Source organism: Candidozyma pseudohaemuli (assembly GCF_003013735.1).
Source record: "Candidozyma pseudohaemuli strain B12108 chromosome Unknown scaffold00009, whole genome shotgun sequence".
Taxonomy (NCBI): Eukaryota; Fungi; Ascomycota; class Pichiomycetes; order Serinales; family Metschnikowiaceae; genus Candidozyma; species Candidozyma pseudohaemuli.
Genome location: NW_020194443.1, coordinates 384,502 through 405,238, shown reverse-complemented (window position 1 = coordinate 405,238; position 20,737 = coordinate 384,502). Strand labels below are relative to the sequence as shown.

The 20,737-nt window shown below is 47.9% G+C and overlaps 11 protein-coding genes across 11 annotated transcripts; 8 read left to right on the top strand and 3 right to left on the bottom strand.

The window, feature by feature from the left end:
- Positions 1 to 6: 6 nt before the first annotated feature.
- Positions 7 to 1,415, bottom strand: ULP2 (SUMO protease; the record flags this gene model as incomplete). The annotated part of the gene is made up of 2 exons (XM_024858936.1): positions 7 to 10; positions 40 to 1,415. The coding sequence occupies 2 exons, from the start codon at positions 1,413 to 1,415 to the stop codon at positions 7 to 9; spliced, it is 1,380 nt and encodes a 459-aa protein (XP_024713023.1).
- Positions 1,416 to 2,843: 1,428 nt separating this feature from the next.
- Positions 2,844 to 5,291, top strand: VTC3 (vacuolar transporter chaperone; the record flags this gene model as incomplete). Its single annotated transcript, XM_024858935.1, has 1 exon — positions 2,844 to 5,291. The coding sequence occupies one exon, from the start codon at positions 2,844 to 2,846 to the stop codon at positions 5,289 to 5,291; it is 2,448 nt and encodes an 815-aa protein (XP_024713022.1).
- Positions 5,292 to 5,426: 135 nt separating this feature from the next.
- C7M61_003597 (coatomer subunit zeta) lies at positions 5,427 to 5,984 on the top strand (the record flags this gene model as incomplete). The annotated part of the gene is made up of 1 exon (XM_024858934.1): positions 5,427 to 5,984. The coding sequence occupies one exon, from the start codon at positions 5,427 to 5,429 to the stop codon at positions 5,982 to 5,984; it is 558 nt and encodes a 185-aa protein (XP_024713021.1).
- Positions 5,985 to 6,553: 569 nt separating this feature from the next.
- C7M61_003596 (uncharacterized protein) lies at positions 6,554 to 7,954 on the top strand (the record flags this gene model as incomplete). The annotated part of the gene is made up of 1 exon (XM_024858933.1): positions 6,554 to 7,954. One exon carries the CDS (start codon positions 6,554 to 6,556, stop codon positions 7,952 to 7,954), a length of 1,401 nt encoding a protein of 466 aa, XP_024713020.1.
- A 31-nt stretch (positions 7,955 to 7,985) lies between these two features.
- On the bottom strand, positions 7,986 to 8,826 carry BUR2 (Bur2p; the record flags this gene model as incomplete). Its single annotated transcript, XM_024858932.1, has 2 exons — positions 7,986 to 8,009; positions 8,032 to 8,826. 2 exons carry the CDS (start codon positions 8,824 to 8,826, stop codon positions 7,986 to 7,988), a joined length of 819 nt encoding a protein of 272 aa, XP_024713019.1.
- Positions 8,827 to 9,921: 1,095 nt separating this feature from the next.
- Positions 9,922 to 10,884, top strand: C7M61_003594 (uncharacterized protein; the record flags this gene model as incomplete). Its single annotated transcript, XM_024858931.1, has 1 exon — positions 9,922 to 10,884. One exon carries the CDS (start codon positions 9,922 to 9,924, stop codon positions 10,882 to 10,884), a length of 963 nt encoding a protein of 320 aa, XP_024713018.1.
- Positions 10,885 to 11,791: 907 nt separating this feature from the next.
- C7M61_003593 (uncharacterized protein) lies at positions 11,792 to 12,175 on the top strand (the record flags this gene model as incomplete). Its single annotated transcript, XM_024858930.1, has 1 exon — positions 11,792 to 12,175. One exon carries the CDS (start codon positions 11,792 to 11,794, stop codon positions 12,173 to 12,175), a length of 384 nt encoding a protein of 127 aa, XP_024713017.1.
- Positions 12,176 to 14,278: 2,103 nt separating this feature from the next.
- Positions 14,279 to 15,190, top strand: CDA2 (chitin deacetylase; the record flags this gene model as incomplete). The annotated part of the gene is made up of 1 exon (XM_024858929.1): positions 14,279 to 15,190. The coding sequence occupies one exon, from the start codon at positions 14,279 to 14,281 to the stop codon at positions 15,188 to 15,190; it is 912 nt and encodes a 303-aa protein (XP_024713016.1).
- A 1,988-nt stretch (positions 15,191 to 17,178) lies between these two features.
- C7M61_003591 (NAD(P)H:quinone oxidoreductase, type IV) lies at positions 17,179 to 17,976 on the bottom strand (the record flags this gene model as incomplete). Its single annotated transcript, XM_024858928.1, has 1 exon — positions 17,179 to 17,976. The coding sequence occupies one exon, from the start codon at positions 17,974 to 17,976 to the stop codon at positions 17,179 to 17,181; it is 798 nt and encodes a 265-aa protein (XP_024713015.1).
- Positions 17,977 to 18,402: 426 nt separating this feature from the next.
- On the top strand, positions 18,403 to 19,005 carry C7M61_003590 (NAD(P)H:quinone oxidoreductase, type IV; the record flags this gene model as incomplete). The annotated part of the gene is made up of 1 exon (XM_024858927.1): positions 18,403 to 19,005. One exon carries the CDS (start codon positions 18,403 to 18,405, stop codon positions 19,003 to 19,005), a length of 603 nt encoding a protein of 200 aa, XP_024713014.1.
- Positions 19,006 to 19,753: 748 nt separating this feature from the next.
- On the top strand, positions 19,754 to 20,359 carry C7M61_003589 (NAD(P)H:quinone oxidoreductase, type IV; the record flags this gene model as incomplete). Its single annotated transcript, XM_024858926.1, has 1 exon — positions 19,754 to 20,359. One exon carries the CDS (start codon positions 19,754 to 19,756, stop codon positions 20,357 to 20,359), a length of 606 nt encoding a protein of 201 aa, XP_024713013.1.
- Positions 20,360 to 20,737: the final 378 nt, after the last annotated feature.

Genomic DNA, 20,737 nt, shown 5'->3' with positions numbered 1-20,737 from the left:
AGAGGGTTATCTAGTAAGGTTTGCAGAATGATCTCGTACGCCATTCTTCTGCGGATGTTGCGCATATCTTGTTGACCGAAGCCAAGAGGCTGGTCTCTGGAAATGAACTTGGCAACTGTACATGTAAATACTCCACAATCAAAGCCATTTTGTTGCTGCGGCGTTTTCTCACCAGCAATGAGGTTGTAGTCAATGGGAGGAAGCAGAAGGCGCTCTGCCTCCTTCGTCATATATGTTTGCAACAACTCCACTGCGGCAATGTTACCTCTGGACGCCAATGAGTCAAAATAGCTGATGGTATGCTTCTTGTTGTTTATGACAGCGAGAGCCCAGTGGGTGCTCATGATATTGATTGGCACAATGACTTTATCCTTTTCAAAAAGATTGATCTTCCGTCTTTTGGCCCAGCGAGCCACGCCCTGGTAGCCCTTTTGTTTCAACGTGGAGAAGAAATGGGTGGTCCAGCAGTAGACCAGTTTGTTCTGGTCAGTGACCATGTTCAAGTAGAAGTCAATGACATTGTCATTGAGCCACTGCCCGTCGGCCAAGGTTGAGAGGTCCCTGACCGTCAAATCAATGGAATATGCGGAGGCCACTTGGCCGCTGGAGTTGCGTGAACCCCAATAACTTTGTACAATATTTAGCTGATCCTTGGCCAATGGAGGGACCACCGAAACCAGCGATTTGCGTTCGGTGGTGATGAGATCTTGGATCTTCTTTTGTTCGTCTCGTAGAACGCTAGTCACCAGTGGGAAGCCAGCCAAGATGGTCTCAGTGAGTGTTTTCTTCTGGCTGGGCAATGGCTTGAATGGTTGGTAGAACTTCGACACAGCAGCATCGTACTCGTCCGTGGGTCTAGAAGGAGAGAAAAAGTCAGATGCAGTGTCGGCTAGGATATCTGAATCTAGCAACCTGTTGGGCAAGATGGATGTCGAGTTCAGGATATGGTTAGCATGGTCCTCTTCAGATCTTGCCTTGAACTTGTTTCTGCTGATGGCAAGAGAGGTGCCGTACTGGCCTGTTTCCTCTAGCTCCTCCTCAGAGTCCACCAGAAACAACGAAGCATATGGATCTGGGTTTCTCACTGAAGAGAAGGTGAGTGGTATCGTTGGAGCAGGTGTTGGTTTAGGTTCTGGCTTAGCTGGCTCCACAGGGGTTTCAACCAGCTCCGCCTTTGGCTCGATCTTCTTTTTCACCTTGTCCACAAGGGTCTTGAAAAACGCTATTATGAGGAGGGAGTATGTGGTGGAAATGAGATGGTAGATTGCGTCTTTGGAGAACCTTTGAGGTTTCTCATGCTGGGGTTCCTCCGGCTCGGTGTGGAGGTCGTATGTGATTTCAGGCTCGTGTCGTGGCCTCGACGGCGGCGCATAATGGATTCTATTTCGTGTGGACAAGGGGTTTGCCAGATTCATGGAGAAGAGTTGTAGCTCAAGTTGATGCGCGCTAGATAGTGAGGTTGTAGGTATGATGAGAGTGGAGGGGGGCACTTTTTTCACGGAAAGGATGAAAATGATGAAAGGATTAGTGTTGAATTTAGAAGGATTTGGCGAGATTGAAGCTCAGATGTCGTATTACGGTTCTGTGGTGTGGAAGGTCAACGGTGCGTTTTGCAGCCATTGGTGATAAGCGGATAGGGCTTAGGGGCAGTCGCTATGAGAAGATGAAAAGTAAGCGAAGTCAGCTTCACGGAGACTAGAAAAAGACATTGGTGATTTTTCCATCAATTATTGGCATTGGAAGATGAAGAGACCAAAAATTTTCAAATTGACGAATCTTGGGCATCATTTATCATGTCGTAGATACACCTTCCTGTGAGTGGGTGCTGAAAAGTTAGCCGGTGTTGAATTCCTTGAAAAACGAAAGACGTCGCTATCGATTGAGGGTCGTTCAATTGACTTTGAAATCCTCAAGAAGCTCTCTGAGTCGTGGGTCTAGTGGAGGAGGGTCGCAAATGCATAGGACAGCTAGGTGTGGCACTTCCAGAAGGTCCGTTCAACCAAGAATTCGAACAAGGTAGTTCTGAAGTACTTTCACTTTATTCCGTTTCTTTTGCCCAATTGACCACTCAGTTTACTAGTAGGGCCTATATGCTTGTAGCTACCGATGGCCATTTCCTGTACCCATTACCTGACAAGACACCAGACCCCGAGGCTTAAAAACGACATGTAGACGAGTGAAAAATACCACACACCGTTATCAAAAACCTCACATTAACCATTAACCATATGTCAACGCCACCACTCTGCCCACCAAGACATCCACAAATTGCCCCAAATTCCCAAAATTAAACTTCCCTAAAAATACCGCCCCATGGAGCCGTGCTACAAAATTCCAGACGCAAATGAACCAGATTATCGCGTCATTGTCTGCGCATCGAAGCTTCCCAATGTAGCACTGGCTGCAAATGTCAACGCAATGGGGTCGAAAACCTGGGAATGTCTCCTTGAAATTGACCAAATCTTCATAAATCCTCCCCACTCAGCCAATTCATCCAAATCGCCATTTCAAAAATCCAGCCTAGAACATTCATCGTGCATCTTGTCTAACTTCCAGGATTATGAACGCCAAGTGGTACACCGCCTTGTGCACTCCACGAAGATACCCCCTCCAACACACCCAACCACTATAGTCGTAGAATTATAAAGATAGGCCAATTCGCCGTAGATTCATTTCAATTGAATTTGCGGAGTTGATATCCCACCTTCTCCGTGGTGAATTCCCCCACGTGGGCGTTATCTATAAACGCCGTGTGCACTACAGGCCTCACAGCTCATTAGCACAGGTTTATTGCAAATCAACGCTTTCCTTGTGCCGATCCGCTGATAATAAGCTGAATTATCATGGACTCCTCCTCTTCCAAGATGTTATTTGGCAGTAAGCTTGAGCTGGAAATCTACCCGCCTTGGAAGGACCATTACATCAGCTACCTCAGGTTGAAGAAGCTTTTGAAGGAAGGTGTCATTCTTCAGGATGCGTGGTCAGAGAAGGACGAAAAGGACTTTGTCAGTGCCTTGGACTCGGATTTGGAGAAGGTCTACTCCTTCCAGGCCAACAAGTACGACGAATTGAACGAGTACCTTGACGACCTCCAGAAAGCTACGGAGTCTCCTACCGCCAATTTCGATGTACAATCCTTCAGCAGCAAATTGGAGCTGATTTTGAACTTGGCCCAGGAACTCTCCCGCTTCCAGAGATTGAACTACACTGGTTTCATCAAGATTGTGAAAAAGCATGACCGGTTGCATTCCAAGTACTCTGTCAAGCCCATGTTGAACGTGCGCTTGAAGCTGTTGCCATTCCACTCAGAAGACTATTCGCCGCTTTTGTTTAAGATCTCCGCTTTGTTTCAGTTCTTGCGTGACAATTACGATGTGGACCAGTCGCTCTCCAAGTTGAGCTCCTTCACCGAGGAGACCAACGCTGACTACAACTCGTACAAGTTCTGGGTGCACCCGGATAACTTGATGGAGGTCAAGGCCATCATCTTGCGTCATCTTCCTGTTCTTGTCTACAACAATAAGAACAGGGAAAGTGCCTACAACTACGATGACGACGACGACGACGACGATGACGATGATGATGACTTTAAGTTCTCCAAGAACGACCCCACCATCAATTGCTTGTACTTTGACAACGAAAACTTCGACTTGTACAACAACAAGTTGGTGAAGAGCCCCAATGCACACACGCTTCGTATCAAGTGGGTTGGCAAGTTGAACAATAAGCCTCAGATCTCCTTGGAGAAGAAGAGTTTCGAGAAGAGTCTGGAAACGTACGATGTGGATGAAAAAATTGCTCTTAAGGAGAAGCATTTGGACGATTTCATCCAGGGCAAGTTCGACAAGCAGAAGTATTTGCGTAAGCTTCACAGGAAGGGCGACTCTCCTGAGCTTGTGGATGACATTGAGAAACAGATTGACTCTTTGGGCAACTTCATCAAGGACAACCACGTCCAGCCCTGTCTCCGAACTCAGTACAAGCGTACCGCTTTCCAGATTCCTGGCGACGACAGAGTGCGTGTGGTCATTGACTCGGATATCTACTTCATCAGAGAGGATGCTTTCGATGAACAAAGACCCATCAGAGACCCCAACAAGTGGCACAGAACCGATATCGACTCGAAGGTCAACAATCCTTTGTCTCTTTTGAGGAAGGGAGAGTTCGTCAAATTCCCATACGCCGAGCTTGAAATCAAGATCAAGAACAGAAAGAAGGGTAGAAGACTGATTTGGGTTGACGACTTGGTGCACTCTCATTTGATCAAGGAAATCCCCAACTTCTCCAAGTTCATCCACGGTATTGCTTCGTTGTTCTTGGAGGACGACAAGCTCGACAACATCCCGTTCTGGTTCAACGAGTTGGAGTCCGACTTGAAGCTTGACCCTCAGCAGGCCTACAACGACACGAGGCAGAAGTTGGCCAAGTTACAGAATGACGAAGACAACTTGAGAAAGTTCAAGTCGATGTTGGCCAATTCCTCCTCGCCAGACATTTCAGCCAGATCCAAGTCCTTTTCTGGTTCTCTTTTGGGTGCTGGTGATCTCAACGACGAGTCTAAGCTGGCGTTCGACTCTGCAGAAGGCACATCCCTGAAATCAGCTTTACCTACAGTCTCCGAGAATGTGGTGGATGAACCTGACCAGGCTCCTGTTTCCGGTGGTGACTTGGACCAGTCTTCAGACGATGATTACGATGATGACGACCACCGCAAGACGCCCATCCAAAAACTCTTGAAATTGCCAAACACGTTCTCCAAATTGCTTGATGTCGACTCGGAGGAGGAAGAGATTGATTTGCCCGCTGGCGTGGTGAAGCCGGACCAGTATATCAAGAATGCTGGCCCATTGAAGATTGAGCCCAAGGTCTGGTTGGCCAACGAGCGTACATTCAACAGATGGCTCCACGTCACCACGTTGTTGTCCTCGTTGACATTTATTATCTACTCCTCAACACACCGTGCCAACTCTACTAGCTTGGCGGAGTATGTGGCCTACATCTACTTTGCCTTGACCATTTTCTCAGGCATCTGGGGATACTACATCTTCATGAAGAGAAGAACCATTATCATGGAGAGATCTTCCAAGCACTTGGATAACATCTTGGGCCCCTTGGTGGTTGCATTGGGGCTTATCATTGGCCTTGTGATCAACTTTGTTTATGGCTTCCGTGCCATTGCCCTGCAGAGAGCGAACGACTTCACCACTAATGGCTTGACCGACGACTTCTACGAACGCAACCCATTGCAGAAGAAGATTCTTGAAGCTGTTTTCTACCTTGTGGGCGCGTAGCCCAGCATAATTATCGCATGTTAATCAAAAGTATCGTTGATCCAGGCGTAGTAGTAGTTGTGTCCTGTATACAGTGTAGGTTCACCAAAAGATACACCTTTCCAAAAGTTAGATCCAGTCCAGTGCTATTCCCCAATGTCCCTCAACATATCGCTATACACAGTCACGGCAGCCTTAATATTGGGCAACGAGGGCCAGAGGCTATTTGCCAAATACTACCGTCTTAATGACGAGGCTCAATCATACAAAACGGCCACAGAACAGGCTGCTTTTGAAAAAGCCATTTACTCCAAGATAAATAAACAGCACCAGGACGTGATCTTGTACGACAACCACTTGATCACCTACAAGCAGACAAACGACATCATTATTGTGCTCGTTGGCGGTGTCAATGAAAACGAGTCCATGCTTTACTCGTTGACCAATAACATCAACGAAGCATTGCTGATCCTCTTGGACAACTCCTTGGACAAAACCACCGTGTTGCTGAAGTACGACATGGTGGCCTTGTGTTTCGATGAGGCTATCGACGACGGAATTATCTTGGAAATTGACCCAGCTATTATTGTCAGTAGGGTGACGAAGCCGCCCGTGAACAGCAACCCCGTGGGCGTCAACATGGAGTCAGGTGTGTTCAACGCCTTCTCCTTTGCATCAAAGAAGATTCAGGAGAGATTGCAGCAGGGTTTGTAAGACAGTTTGCAGAGCACGTGGTGTTTCTAGAAGTAATGAAAAAGTACCGGATTGGTGGTGTAGGGAGAGGGGGATTTGAAGAGAAGCTTTTTTAGGAAGAAGAGAAAAGTAAGGAGTGAAGGTAAGCTGGGTGAGACGTCATATTCGAGGTTTTATCAACTGTACTGTTTCTCAAGTATGGAAGGACGAGTGTAGAGACCCTAGTGTCTAACCGAATGAAGAAAAGAAAAGAAAAAAAAATAATATAATCGTTAGTTAGTTGATGGCAAGTGGATTAACACCCTTTGATTCATTCTCCTTCACAGCTTTGTACTTCCTAGGTTGGTGAAGTGAACATCGCATAATAAGCATATACTGTAGACACATTCCACACACTTTGCACTCACGACCGAACAAAATAGCAAAGAAAAAAGAAAAGAAGTATTGCAATTTAAAATCGACTCACTTCAAATCACCATCTCAAAACCCCTCCACATCTCCAATTCTTCCATGTCCATGGTAGCACCTCCACCGCACTGCACACACAAACATCAACAACTTCTTCCTACAACCATCCACACAACGACGCCATGGACGAGCAGTTCTTCTATGCCGTGCTCCGAATATCCGTGGCACAGATTCTAAAAGCACTGGGTTTCGATAAATGCAAACCGCTGACCCTCAACACAATCACAGATATCTACATCAAGCACTTTGAGCTCGTGCTAAATAGTGCTAAGAAGTTTGGACATGCCCGCTCAAGATGCACCAACGTTCTCGAAGCTCCTGATTTGGTTCAGGCTCTACTAGATGTGCAATTGATTAAGCCACTGACAGGCGACAGCTTGTTGGATCCTAAGGATGCCCCCAATGAACCAGAAACCGAATACAATGTCAAATCGCTAGAATCCTTCATCAAGTGGCTACAGTTCAGTGACAACTTCAACTTGTCCAAGAGATTGAGTGAGGTTCCAAGCTCACAGCTCAGGAACTTGATGGAAAAGAGAAAAATCGATACACTGTCCGAAACAGACCAGGAGAAGAAGAAGCGAAGATTACGTGAAAGACAGGAATACTACAACCAGCTCAAACTGGGAGAGAATCCAGCAAATGCTCAATTTGGTGGCATAGCAGATGACCTCGAGGAGGCCGAAGTCACTGAAAATGACAAGCTTTCCTGGTTAGCATACTTGGCAGAGAAGGACGTCAAGTTGGGCCATAATCTCCAATACGTGAATACAGTGCTTCACGACATGGTGCTACCCATCCACAACAACAGCAAATACCATCCGTCCAAGGATGAAGAGGACGCGTACCTGAAGTTCCTTTCGCATGCCCACAACAACATCAGAAATGACCACATACTATTGAATATTCAAGAAGCCGACACCGAGGAAGAGGCAAAGGTCGAGAGAGTGCAGCCGTCACAGAAGCTCAAGGATGCCTTGCCGTATAATGTGAAGTACCAGGACTCCTTGCTTAATGATGATCTCCAACAGTACATCGAGTACACGGAGAAGTACGGCTTTCCTGCAACACCGGTCTCAGCGAAGTCCCCTGAGCCCATGGATGTGGATGCGCCTAATGGTGGATCCCAAGAGGTTGAGACGGAACCGTCGAGTGTGAAGATGTCGGAGACGGGCGCCGAGAAGCCGGAAAGTGGGGAGAAGAGCGAGCTCAATGCCGAGGCTGAGAGTAAAGAAACAGCAGGTGGGGATCCAGTAGCTCAAAATTCAGAAAAGAAGGAGTCTGAGGTTCACGATGAACAGGAAGAACAGAAACCCTCGCTGAACGACGGTCCATCTGAGAATAAAGAGGAGGAGCCAACGGAGGATGTCAAACCGGAAGCCAAGGAGTCTGCAGATGCTAATGAACAGGAAAGTGTCGAAAAATCTGCTGATGAACCGGCTGAAGCACCAGCTGAGCCAGCAGCGGAAGCCAAGGAAGAAATGGACATTGATGAAGAGAACAACGAAAAGGATGAATCATGAAAGGGTTATTATGCAAATTAATGGCCGTTAGCTATGCTATAGAAGGCATCCCGGCCTATGTCGGTGATTTTCTTGACCACAATCCTGTGGCTCGGAAGCTGTGGGTCCTCACAGAGGCTTCGGAGCTTGAGCACAAACTGATAGCACTCAAAGCATTCGTCTGCGGTGACGCCAATGGAGTCTAGGTACCCTTCAGGCAAATTAATGGCGTCGATGTCGTCGAACTTCTGTTTGGCCTCTTTCACAGTGAGAATCAACATGGCGCCATACAACGTATATATGTCAAAAACCACCAACACCGGCAAGGCGCTGAGAAGCTCGATTTTGGACGTAGTGATTTTGAGAATGTCGGGTAGTTTTTCGTAAAACCCGTTGCCCTTTGGGTCCTTGGGTTGCTGCTTTAGAAGCTCTTCAGTGATCTCATACGGAAGATCCACCGACACCTCGAAATTGAGGTTTTTGAGAATCACCTCCTCCCGATGCAAAAGCTGATCTCTCCAGCTCCAGAACGTGCTGGAATGCTGGTCCACCTGCTTGCCTGGATGCTTAATCTGGCACCCTGTAAGAGCTATCTTGTCTGGAGGTCTGTAAGTGTCGTGAAGTTTGCAAGAAATGGCCACAGCGGCACACGCCACAAAGTACTTTGACGTGGTGATGGGCATCCGCATGTAGAAGCGGTGGATGTAGATTGTGGCTGCTAGGATGGTTCTTCCATCGAGTTTGAGTACTGAGGCTAGTCTGACGAGAAAGTCGTAAATCAGCTCGTACACCTTGAGGATTTGAGAAAGCAGCATCTGCTTACGTGAAGGCAGGCGGTTGAGCACATCGTCGCCCGAAAAGAGCCATGTGTTGGGTTTTGGGTGTTCGGTCATGTAGTTGATAGTTTGCACCCACCGCGAAGTTTACCATCAACATGTCTCACCAGGTGGAGGTCCCGGGTGGACCAAGCAATTGGGTTTTTTTTGGGAGGTGTTTTGAAAATTCGACCTAGATGTGAGTGTTAAAGAAGTTTAAGCTCTGTTACGAAGGAACTTTTAGGTTTTTAGAATAAAATGTGGAGCATGGTTGTTTGGGTTATATATGGTGATGAGAACCAGTAACACCATACGTGCCAAGCCGTAGTTCTCTAGGTATCAGTAAAGGAATTGATGAGCATTACTGCTTTTTTATTGTGAATTTTGTCTTTATCCGTGTATTATAATGGAACTTGGTTCAAAAGATTGGCTCAGTCGTTGGCTGCAAACTGTGCACTATGAATGGTACGCAATGTCGAGGAAGAACCTTGGTTGTTCCCTTATTAAGTTGACTGTACTTCTCAATTAAAAGTAACACCTTCAAAATCCCTGAAAAATAAAACAAAATGCGAGAGAGAGGGCTACGATTTACCACTCCACACGGGCCATATCTTCCCAAGTGAAGCTGGGGCATAGTAACGAAAACACGAACAGATTTCAAACCAGCGAGCAAACATTAAAAGCGACCTTTTCAATGATATAGTTAGTTTTGTAAATTTTCGTGTCCTTCAAGTACTCCACAATCACACCGAGCTAGTACAAGCTACAGCCTATCACCAATCCACAAACTTCTTGCCAAAATGGAGAATTATACCTGAAATTTGCCACAAAGCACTTTGAGCCTTCCAAATACCCATCCAACCAAATATATCCCCGAAACACCCCAAAACACCCAATTTTTCACCTGCCCATTCCACCTCTCCGTATACCTTCGCGTGGCTGCAAACACGAATATTACCAACACACTAATTCCACACAAAACACATAGTAACAACTCCAAAAGCACCCATCCAATAAAACGATCATAAAACCACATGCCCTCCCACTAACATCCCAATTCTGGCCCAACGGCAGTCGATCCACCAAAACCCACTCCGAACCCTTTGTGCGCACGTGACCCGCTGAAGAAAAAAACTCGACATCATCGAACCAAAACCTCCTACCTTCTCACCAATGTCTGACTCGTATATGCATTTGTTCAGGCCTACCGTGGCAGCGCCTGCGGCGCCGTCCGGGCCCTCGACCGTGGCCGTGAAGATCCACAACCCTGCCCTTTTCAAAATCCTCGAAATCGTCTCCAAGCAGGTGCTTCAAGAGAACAAGAACAAGAGAATCATCGGCACCTTGCTTGGTGTCAGATCCGATGACGGCAGCACCGTCGAAGTCAGAGATGCCTTCATGGTGCCTTGTCAAGAAACAGGCGATTCCATTTCTATCGAGGAGCACACCCACAAAACGCTCTACCAGTTGTACAAGAAGGCTCACCCCAAGGAGTTTGTTCTCGGCTGGTTCGACCTGGCCTCCACCATTGACGGCTCCACGGGCCTCATTCACGACTTCTACTCCAAGGGTGCCGACAGAGCGTACCCATTTGCTGCCGTCTACTTGAACGTTTCGTACTTGAAGGAGGAGCAGATCCAGATGCCTCAGTTAACCACTTACATCGGTGCTGCCATCGGCAAGCCCGTCCAGAAAATCGGCTGGAAGACCACCGCCACCACAAACTCGTACATCTTCAGCCCTGTGCCCCACAAGGTTGTTGCCCACACTGTTTCGGAGAAGTTGGCCTTGAACATGCTCCATCGCTCCAAGGACAACTCTGTCACGTTGCAGGGCCACGAGCAGGGCTTGGATACCTTGCAGGCGGAGATTGGCGCTGTGACCCACGACGTGGACCAGTTGTTGCAGTACCTCGACAACATGTCTGGGTCCGATGAGGATGTGGACTTGTTGCGTACCTTGAGCAACACATTGGTGAACAAGCCCACGAGCTTGTCGGACTTGACGCTTTTGAAGGAGCACTTCCAGGCACACAACCAGGACATAGTGATGATTGAATTTTTGACGAGAGCGGTGAAGGAGCAGATTGAGTTGATTGCCAGGGCTTCGTCGGAGGCCGAGAAGGCTATAGCATAGAGAAATAGACGGAATAATATGCATGAGGAAAGTACATAATTCGTCTAACAAAGCAAAAGATTAATAGGAGCGTGCAAGAATGGATTGTAGACGGAAGTAGAGATATAGCCGACGCAGAGTGATGCAGAGACATCGAACGATACCGTTACTCCCACATATCCATACATGAATCGGAACCGGTTACCACGTGCACGGTTAAATCTCTCAAGTATCAGGTTATCGGTCGATTGGGATATATTCCAGTAGTATCAAAAAAGCAGCGGTAATTCACGGTACAAACGGCAGTGTCTCCTCAGACCACATTCTCAGCTCATCGGCATTTACGGTGTTTGGAACTGACTACTGATCAGATCTAACGGCACGATCGGCGCCCCACAGTAATTTCAGAATTCACTCATTTGCACTTTTTAACAAAGCGGAGTAAGCCCGTCACATGAGAAGAAGTAACAAAAATAGCGGGGCCTTGAAATAAAAAGCGAAAATTCTGGTGACTTCACGCTGCATGAATACGCCAAACGATAAGAAAATAGAGGGGAGCCGGTGGGACAGTGCGTGAAAAACTCAGCCGATACCGATTCTGAAATGTGGAGATTCACCGAGCCGGTAAGCCCCAGCGAGGTTTTGGAGAGAGGGACAAATATCTTTAAAACATATATATTGAAAGATTGAATTTCGTAGATGAATAGAAAAACAGCTTTCCCAAAAATGTCTCAGATGGCTAAATGACTCAGATCCGGAGGAGTGACCCTAGACCCCCGCGAAAGGAGAACCAAGCAGATACGGTCCGCAACTGTGCACACTGTGCGATAAGATATAAGACCCACAATCGCCGGTGTGACACTTGACAGATTTATTTCAATCGCTTTTTTCAAAATCTCCAAACTGCAACAAACAAGTATTTCAAGGAATGTCAGCCCGCACCAGACGGTTCTCCGCGGGAGATGTTGACAGAGTCAAGCCCTGGTCGCTCACCAGGGAACAAACCATAGATCTTATGGAAAGACGCCAGGAGGCGGCGGTGATGAAGTATGTTCGGGAAATCAGCAGATTGAGCGAAGAGGGCAACTGGCAAATTGAAACGCCCCGCAAAAGGCCTCGCCGGGAACTGGCAGAAATGGCTGCAAACGAGGCAGCTACTCCGAAAACTGTGGATTTTGGCAAGATGAACAGCGCCCAGATTGCTGTGGTGATGCAAGACGAGCAGGCGGCGATGGAGAGCCGGTTGAAGCAGACGGTGGTGCTGCTTCAGGCCGAAAAGCGCCGGAGGCGGTACGAGAGTGTGAGCTTTTAGGCGAGGGTAAGTGGCGTTTTGATTCCTCAAGGAATTGACTTGAACTACTGGTTCTACGTTTTTAAGGCCACTACAGGCTTTTGAGCAATGGTTGAGGAATCAATGGGGAGCAATGCTTCATGAAATCAATCGGAGCAATGGTTCAAATCAAAGGGGCTCAAAGGGCCTGGGGCTCGGGCCCGATCGTTTGCAGCCACAGCAGATCCAGGTACATCGGGACTAAGCCAGCCCGAACTACCCGATTTGGCCGATCCAGCCTTATTTTCAACGCTTCCACATTTAAGCTTCCCGCTTGCTGGCTCCTAACAGTCCCCTTTTTTGGGTTCATTGCCTCGTTAAAATGGCTCACTGCGCCGATATCACGCATTGACGAGCACGTCAGCCAGCGTTTTGCCGGCCCCGCACTCGCCGGTAAACACCCACCAGGGGTGCCCCTAACTCGGCCAATATTCGCCGCAGAAGAATACAGAAAGCACCATTCGACTCAGCACCACCGGTTTTGGCGCCAAATTTCAGCCGCTTTGTTTGTTGTGTCACCACCGGTCACAATGCCCAGGTTGTTCGGCGCGAAACCGCATTGTTGAGGCTTCTGTGTCACTGCCTGCCACTGCCTTTTTGCGCTCACCGCCCCGCTGCTCCCCACATCCCCTCAAGCTCCGAGTGACCGACCAGCCTAAACGTGAAAAGCGTGATTTTGGGGGGATGGTTTTGGGGGTCGAGGGATTTTATTATTTATGACCACTCGCCGATCGGCGACTAAATGAAACTAGAATTGCATTGAAGAGTTGTAGGTGGTTTTGGGGTCTGCTTAGTAAGAAGGTAGTTGGACCCAGGCTTAGCTGGTATGTGTAGTGATCTCATCGAGGAGACTAGGGTGGAGGCTATTTTCACAAGATGGTTGGAGAAGTGAATGAGGAGTGTTGGAGATGGTGGAGGAGAACTGAGGGTTAATGGAGGAGTGATGGGGAGTAGAGATTGGGGGTGGTGGAGAGATTGAGGAGGTGGTGGAGTTATTGAGGAGAGTGTGGTGCTCTTTTTCTTGTCTTCAAGCTGGGTGGCTAGGGTTGAGATGTGGAGAGCAAGAGGGATGATATAGGTTATGGTTATGGGAGATTTCGATAATAGAGGTTGGAGAGGGGTGGGTTCTATCACCATCTGTGGCGTTCTCTTGATGGTGGTTCAATCGGTGTAGTTCATATATGTTAGGCAAAGTAATGTTTACAAGAAGGCTATGAAGTGTACCCAGATATGCGAATTGGATGGTTTGAACGAGAATTCACTATTACTGATAACCAACATGGCCTTGGAGGGCTTGGTGGGGTATATCAACGAAGCTTTCAAGAGCAGTGTTGCAGTCAGGGCATCTTCAGTGTCTAAGTGAGAAGGTAGCAATTGAAGCTGAACACCATGCTTTCACAGTAACTCTGATTTCGTTGAGCTAGTTTCAACTACCGTAGCTCCTGAGAAGTATAGTTAGACGATCTGAACACATTAGACCAATTTGCTTCCCCCGATTCGGCCATCTGTAGGAGGTCCTAAACCTGAACTCGTCAATCTACTACACTGTCAATCTACTACACTGTCAATCTACTACACTGCACCGACGACCAAAGTCGTACTCTGGGGAGGCTTTTGAAGTATCCTTAGTATTCTAACGCACTGATTGGGGATACCGAAGCTTCGTACTTGAGTTCTTGTTAGTGTGCATCTGACATCAACTACCTGGGTACCAGTTGTAAGGCCGTATACCACAAGCACGATCCTAAATCTACTCAACCAGAGCTAAAAAGCTCTTTTCGAATTAGAAAATCAAGACACTTCTCCTCTCTTTTTAGTAATATCCCTCTGCCACCTCTAAAAGCAGCCTTCTTAACACTACTCCATTCGCAGCCATTACCAAGCCAACAAAGAACAACCAGTGGTACAACTCAAAGACCAACTCCAAACAAAAGCAAAACAAACTTCTTCATCCATCCTTGGGTGTACATCTCCCGCCCCTAGAAATCTCAATCTCTTACCCTCCCTGTGCCCACTATAAAATGCCCCCGCGATGGTTGCAAAAACACCTCCACAAGCATGCTTCTCTTCCTCTTGGCCCCCACAATGGCCCTCACGTTCCGCCCGTCTCTCAACATCTTCAATCCCCAAATCGCCGCAGCTCCGGCCCCGTTACCCGTACCCCAATGGCTCACCGATTTCACAGGAATCACAGAATGGCCTGGCTTGGACCCTCCGTATATCCCCATGGACTTCATTCTGTTTGACAACTTGCCACAGGGTCTGAGCTCGTGGAAACGGAGTATAGGCGAATGCCCACACCACGTTACCCGTGGCGAGGTTTGTTCCTTTGACTGTGCCAATTGTGTAGCCGCTGACGATGTCTACACTTGCCCTAGACTCAGTCAGACCTTTGACGATGGACCCACCCAGTTTACGCCAGCATTGACCAGTCAGCTCCGCAGCAAGGCTACTTTTTTCACCATCGGCGTCAATGTGGTCCGTTTCCCGCAGGTCTACAGAGATACTGCCGATATGGGCCATATCATGGGTTCTCACACCTGGTCCCATCCGTTTCTTCCTCTGCTTAGTAACGAGCAGATCGTCGCCCAGCTTCAATGGTCGATTTGGGCCATGAACGCTACTTACGGGCATTTACCGAAGTGGTTTAGACCGCCTTACGGAGGAATCGACAACAGAGTTCGGGCTATAGTACGCCAGTTTGGCATGCAGCTGGTGCTTTGGGATTACGACACCATGGACTGGCTGCTTGTGGATGATGAAAGAAAGCATGATCGGGACGTGATCAACGGGGTTTTACTGTATAAGCGGAACAATGGCGGACGAGGTCTTGTGTTGGAGCACGATTCTGCAAAAAGAACCGTGGATGTGGGTGTGAAGATCCACAGGGCCATCGGCCTGAACCAGCTTACGGTGCCCCAGTGTGTGGGAGGAATTGACTACATCAAGACCTTCCCGAAGCCACACGGGTTTGGTGCTTTCGTACCCGCTCAGTAGTAAGTGATGTGTTGATAGTTTGGTGTAGTGGTAGGTGGAGTTTGGGAGGTGGCGGCAACATGGTGCCGCCTATGATCACAAGTTCCTTATTTTGAAAAGCTGATTTTGTTCCGTCAACTTTGGAAGTCGTGGCTCTATGGTGGATGTTGAGTCCTTTTGGGAAATTGCATCTGGATTGCAACAGTACGATGGACCACCGTTGGTGGACCATTGATCAAAATCTTCAGGAGCAGGTTCAAAGACTCCAAAATCACAAAACGAAGCAAAGCGATCTCCCAATTAGAGATGCTTGGACGACTCTATTCTGGTTTACCCTTCGGTCTAGATTTAGTACGATATTCAGGGCAGATTATAGATGATCAACCAATTCTTGCTATGATATGAAACGAGAACACCCCGCTACCTTTAATAAAGACCTCGCTGACATTTTAACATGCTTTCTAAGATTATGAACTCGTCAATTTAGTCGCTCTTGCATCCGCATACATTCTCTTACTTATTCCAACAGCCACAATGAACCCAAAATTGCTTCCAATTGGTGTATCCAAGATCTACGCACTATTGAGATCATCACCTACTCGCTAAATAAGTAGAAATCCCCCAGTTATCCCCCAATTCGGCCAAATAGTGCCCAGGTATCACCGGAGGTACGGGTGTCTACACTACATAGCGAGAGCACCAAGCAGTTTTCTGATCTCAAAGGTTCGCCCTTTCTTCCCATATACTACCTATGGACATATAATTTTATGCCCGGTCAACTTCATTCGAATCCTATGTGGCTAATATCACACCAATTTGCTTGCAGAGAGCCTAGGTGCGTTCAATGGCTGTGTCGTTCTGAATCTGATCTGTGGATCTGGTGGACGTGTTTTACTTGTCTTTCTCGAGGAAAATTGCAGAAATTGTTATTCCTTCTTCTTTTGGATCTATCCAAGAGCCTGGATGTTGATTTTTTGGCTTTGTCAAAAGATGATGCTCCGGAGCTTCATGGACCCTGTCTGGGAATAGGCACCCTGGTTTTTTAAACCCAGACATCCCTAAGAAAAAACCCATTTAGAGACGGCAAAGAGGTCTTTTGGATGACGTGTGGTTTTGCTTGTTATCTGAGGATTTGCGGCGCCCTGGGTGGTGTGGAATTGCGTGAACGAGATACATATCTTCCTGGCTGTCTGGTCTTCGATCCGGCATCGACTTCCATAGAGAAGTTCTTCAGCCCACGAAAAGGCGAGTTCACTTGCCTACTATTGCTGAAGGGCTCTTCCGGCTCTGGGATGCTCATTATTGGTTGTATGTTCTCGTTCAAGTGCGTTCTGCAACATCCTTGTACTCGTGAACTCCTGTGACGAGAGAAATGGAATTTGCCCTCTTGTAGAACCACAATTATTCCTGAGGGCTACTATCTTTGCTGTCTCTCCTCAGCCTTTGGCTGGGTTTTACCACCCTACAGTTGCAAATTCCGTACCCTGTGCTCAGATCTTTTGTTTTGGCCTGTTTGTTTTCTAGGCAAAATTGGGCCCGTAATGGACCCCAAACAGGTACATGCCTCCCAGTTATTCCATTTCGCTTTGAAGGGCTTTACGCAAGAAGGGAGGAGGTATAACAGGGTCTGCAAATTTGAGTGGAGCACGAGTAAAACACTAAACTATGGTCCATGGGGACCCTGCAAAGGACTTGCCATTCTGTGTGAGTAGACTAGCCCCTCCAGTCTGATGGACGGATCAGTACACACATACTTGTACGAAAGCATGAAAGCAACAGTTTGGTTAGTCTGGGGTTTGATTTAGAATGCTCCGTCTTTGGTCTCCCCAATATTGGCATCTCTGCAGCGAGTGTTGTTAGTAACGCGTAGGGCTAGTTTGCGGTTGGCAGAGGGTAGTAGTGGGGAGTTCTTTTTTTCACGTAAGTATATCGATTAGGGGTTGTTGGCTATTACTAACTAATCACCGCCCGTGCGGTGCACTTCTAGGGTTTTCTATGTGGGTCTTTTCTTAAACAATAACGCACTTAGCACAGCTGCTCTCCTCCTTGGCGTTCGGCGTGCTCAGCTTTTGCACTCTCTGTGGGGTGGAAGCCTCAGTAGACTTTTCAGTGGTTTTAGTAGCAGGTGAGGTGGACTGAGCGGTCTTCTTCTCGGCAGCGGCTGGAGCCGTCTTTTTGGTAGCAGCTGGGGCTTTAGAAGCAGCGACCAACTTGGCAGCACTGGCAGCGAAAGTCTCACCCTGGGTGTGGGCAATTCTCAATTCCAAGTCGGATGGCTGTCTGGAACCATTGGCACCAGCAAAAGTGGCAGCACCGTATGGGGAACCACCGTGGACCTCCTCCAAGTTGGTGATATCGGGGAAAGCCTTACCGTAACCCAATGGGATGAAGACCATACCGTGGTGGGCAACGTAGGAGAACAAGTTTCTCATGGTGACTTCTTGGCCACCACCAGAGGAGCTCACAGAGGTGAACACACCGACTGGCTTACGGTACAAGCCACCAGAGGTCCAAAGACCACCAGTCTGGCCAAAGAACTCAACCAATTGAGCTGGCAAGTTACCGAAACGGGTTGGGTAACCGAAGAGAATGGCATCGTATTCGGCGACCTTCTCTGGGGTAGCGAGAGGGTAGTTTGGCTTCTCTGGAGCATGCAACTGCTGCAAAATGTCCTTTGAAAGAGTCTCTGGAACTTGCAAAATGTCAACCTGGGAGACTTTTCCAGAAGACTCAAGACCCTTCTTGATGGACTTTGCCAACGTGAGAACGTGGCCGTACGTGGAGTAGTAGACGATAGCGACTTTCATTTTGGGTTTTTTTCAAAAAAAATCAGACGAAGGGCAGGATGGGTCCAAATAAAGGGGGCGGCAAGGCTGAGCGGTTTTAAAGTAAAGCTGTGCGGTGTCTATTAGTGATTACCGAATGAGGCTTCGAAGCTTCCACTAAGCATTAGTCAATGCAGCTTGACAAATATCTGACTAGCAAGCTTGATAATCCGCGTTGTGTGCAGTAATTCATCGCTTAAGTGTCTGATTGTGCGGTATATTGACAAACATTCGACGCACCTCACCCATTTGACTAAGCGTTACTAACTGCACAATGCAACATTTGAAAGCACCGCGTGCCGAACCGGCATGCTGGCAATTTTATCAGCACAGAGCCCAAAGAGATAAAAGGACCAGGCTGCCTCAACCTTTTGCTCTTCTCTATCAATAAAAAACACATCAATCACAATGGCTCCAAAAGTTGCTATCATCATCTACTCCATGTACCACCACATCGCTACCATGGCTGAGGCCGTGAAGAAGGGTGTCGAGGCCGCCGGTGGTAAGGCTGACATCTACCAGGTTCCAGAGACCTTGTCTTCTGACGTTTTGGCCAAGTTGGGTGCTCCATCCAAGCCAAACTACCCAGTTGCCACCTTGGACACCTTGACCAGCTACGACGCTTTCTTGTTCGGTGTTCCAACCAGATTCGGTAACTACCCAGCCCAGTGGAAGGCCTTCTGGGACTCCACCGGTGGCTTGTGGGCCTCTGGTGCCTTGTACGGTAAGGCTGCTGGTTTCTTTGTTTCCACCGGTACCCCAGGTGGTGGCCAGGAGACCACCATTGTCAACGCCTTGTCTGTGTTGGTCCACCACGGTATCATCTACGTCCCATTGGGTTACGCCAAGGCTTTCGGCCAGATCACCAACTTGGAGCAGGTCCACGGTTCTTCTCCATACGGTGCCGGTGCTTTCGCTGGTGCCGACGGTTCCAGACAGCCATCTAAGTTGGAGTTGGAGATTGCCACCATCCAGGGCCAGGCTTTCTTTGAGACTGTGCAGAAGTTCTAAGCAATCCCGGCGGTGCCTAGAACATCACCAACCAGGGCTTCAGGCCTTTTTTAGAAAAATATAGACTGACACGACTTCAGTGTAGGAGTAGAACTCAAAAGCTTATTTTGGGTGTACAAAGCCTGCTGAAAACGGATAGGCGAAGCACTTCAAATCTAAAAAGCAGGTTGCGGTGTATTAATAGACGACCGGCCGTAGATTATCAGATTGCAGCCAATACTACCAGAGTCCAGATGAATCCATTCATTGGCTGCAACGATGGTACGCGGAATGTTAGCCTTATCCAGAAATAGCAGGGTTATGAACGCATCGAACAAGTCACAATCAGCAAGAGATCACAATAACGATCGGAAAAGAAAAAGTGGTCATATTTGTGCAATTGAAAAAAATCATTTCCCATCCACACCTCCATGAAGCCACCACTACAATGGACCCGGATCAGCCACCACAGAGTTCCCCGTAACCCCTCCACTGTGGCTTTTTCCCCCCAAATCCCACCTAACAATGGCACCTTCGACCAATCCAGACCCTCCTTCAAAACGCACATTTTGCGTGTGTAAAAAGCTACTAACCATTTAGTAATTGCGAAGTCATACTGACTAGTAAGGGGAGTGAACTTTACGTTTGAGCCACTGCTGCACGGCGGCAAAGCAACCCCACGATTGCTCTCCCATACTCTCGGTCCCGGCCTTATAAGCGTGGCAGGCTTGCCTGGAATTCTTCTTTTCTCTATCGATTTTCATCCACAATGGCCCCAAAAGTCGCTATCATCACTTACTCCTTGTACCACCACATTGCTACTCTTGCCAAAGAGATCCAAAAGGGTGTCGTGGCCGGCGGTCTCGATGCTAAGATCTTCCAGGTTCCTGAGACCCTCTCTGAGGACATCTTGACCAAGTTGAACGCTCCTCCAAAGCCCGACTTCCCAGTTGCTTCTCCAGAGACCTTGACCGAATACGACTACTTTATCTTCGGTATCCCCACCAGATACGGTAACTTCCCAGCTCAATGGAAGGCCTTCTGGGACGCCACTGGTGGCTTGTGGGCTAAGGGTGCTTTGCAGGGCAAAGTGGCCTCCATCTTTGTTTCTACTGGTACTCCAGGTGGTGGACAGGAAACCACTGCCATCAACACTCTCTCCACCTTGACCCACCACGGTATCATTTACGTGCCATTGGGTTACGGTAAGGCCTTCCCATTGCTTACCAACTTGGAAGAGGTTCACGGTTCTTCTCCATGGGGTGCTGGTACTTTTGCTGGCGCTGATGGTTCCAGACAGCCTACTGACTTGGAGAAGCAGATTGCCAATGTCCAGGGTGAGTACTTTGCCGAGACCGTCAACAGATTCAAGTAAACTAGAGTTTTTTTAGATATGAACTGTTAATTGAATATGGTTTGATCATTTGATGTATTGTAGGGTCTATTGTGATGTAGCTGAGAAACGCACAAATGGCTGCAAAACTCGCGATAACCGTAGTTACACAATCTGACGCATGCATCCGCCTGCACGGTGGATTTGTCATTTTGATCAAACGGTGGGAAAGACGGGAGAATTGGGAATTGGTGAAATGATTGGGTTATGAGGTTTTCTCCTTTTTGAGCCCTAATTGTTAAAAGGCCCTGCTTACTAAGACGGACAAAGTGGCATTTTACTCAGAACACTCCTGCTTAGTCAAGTAGCAACAGATACGGAAGATACGGAGAGTCTAAGAAAAGCAGGTACGGAGAGTCC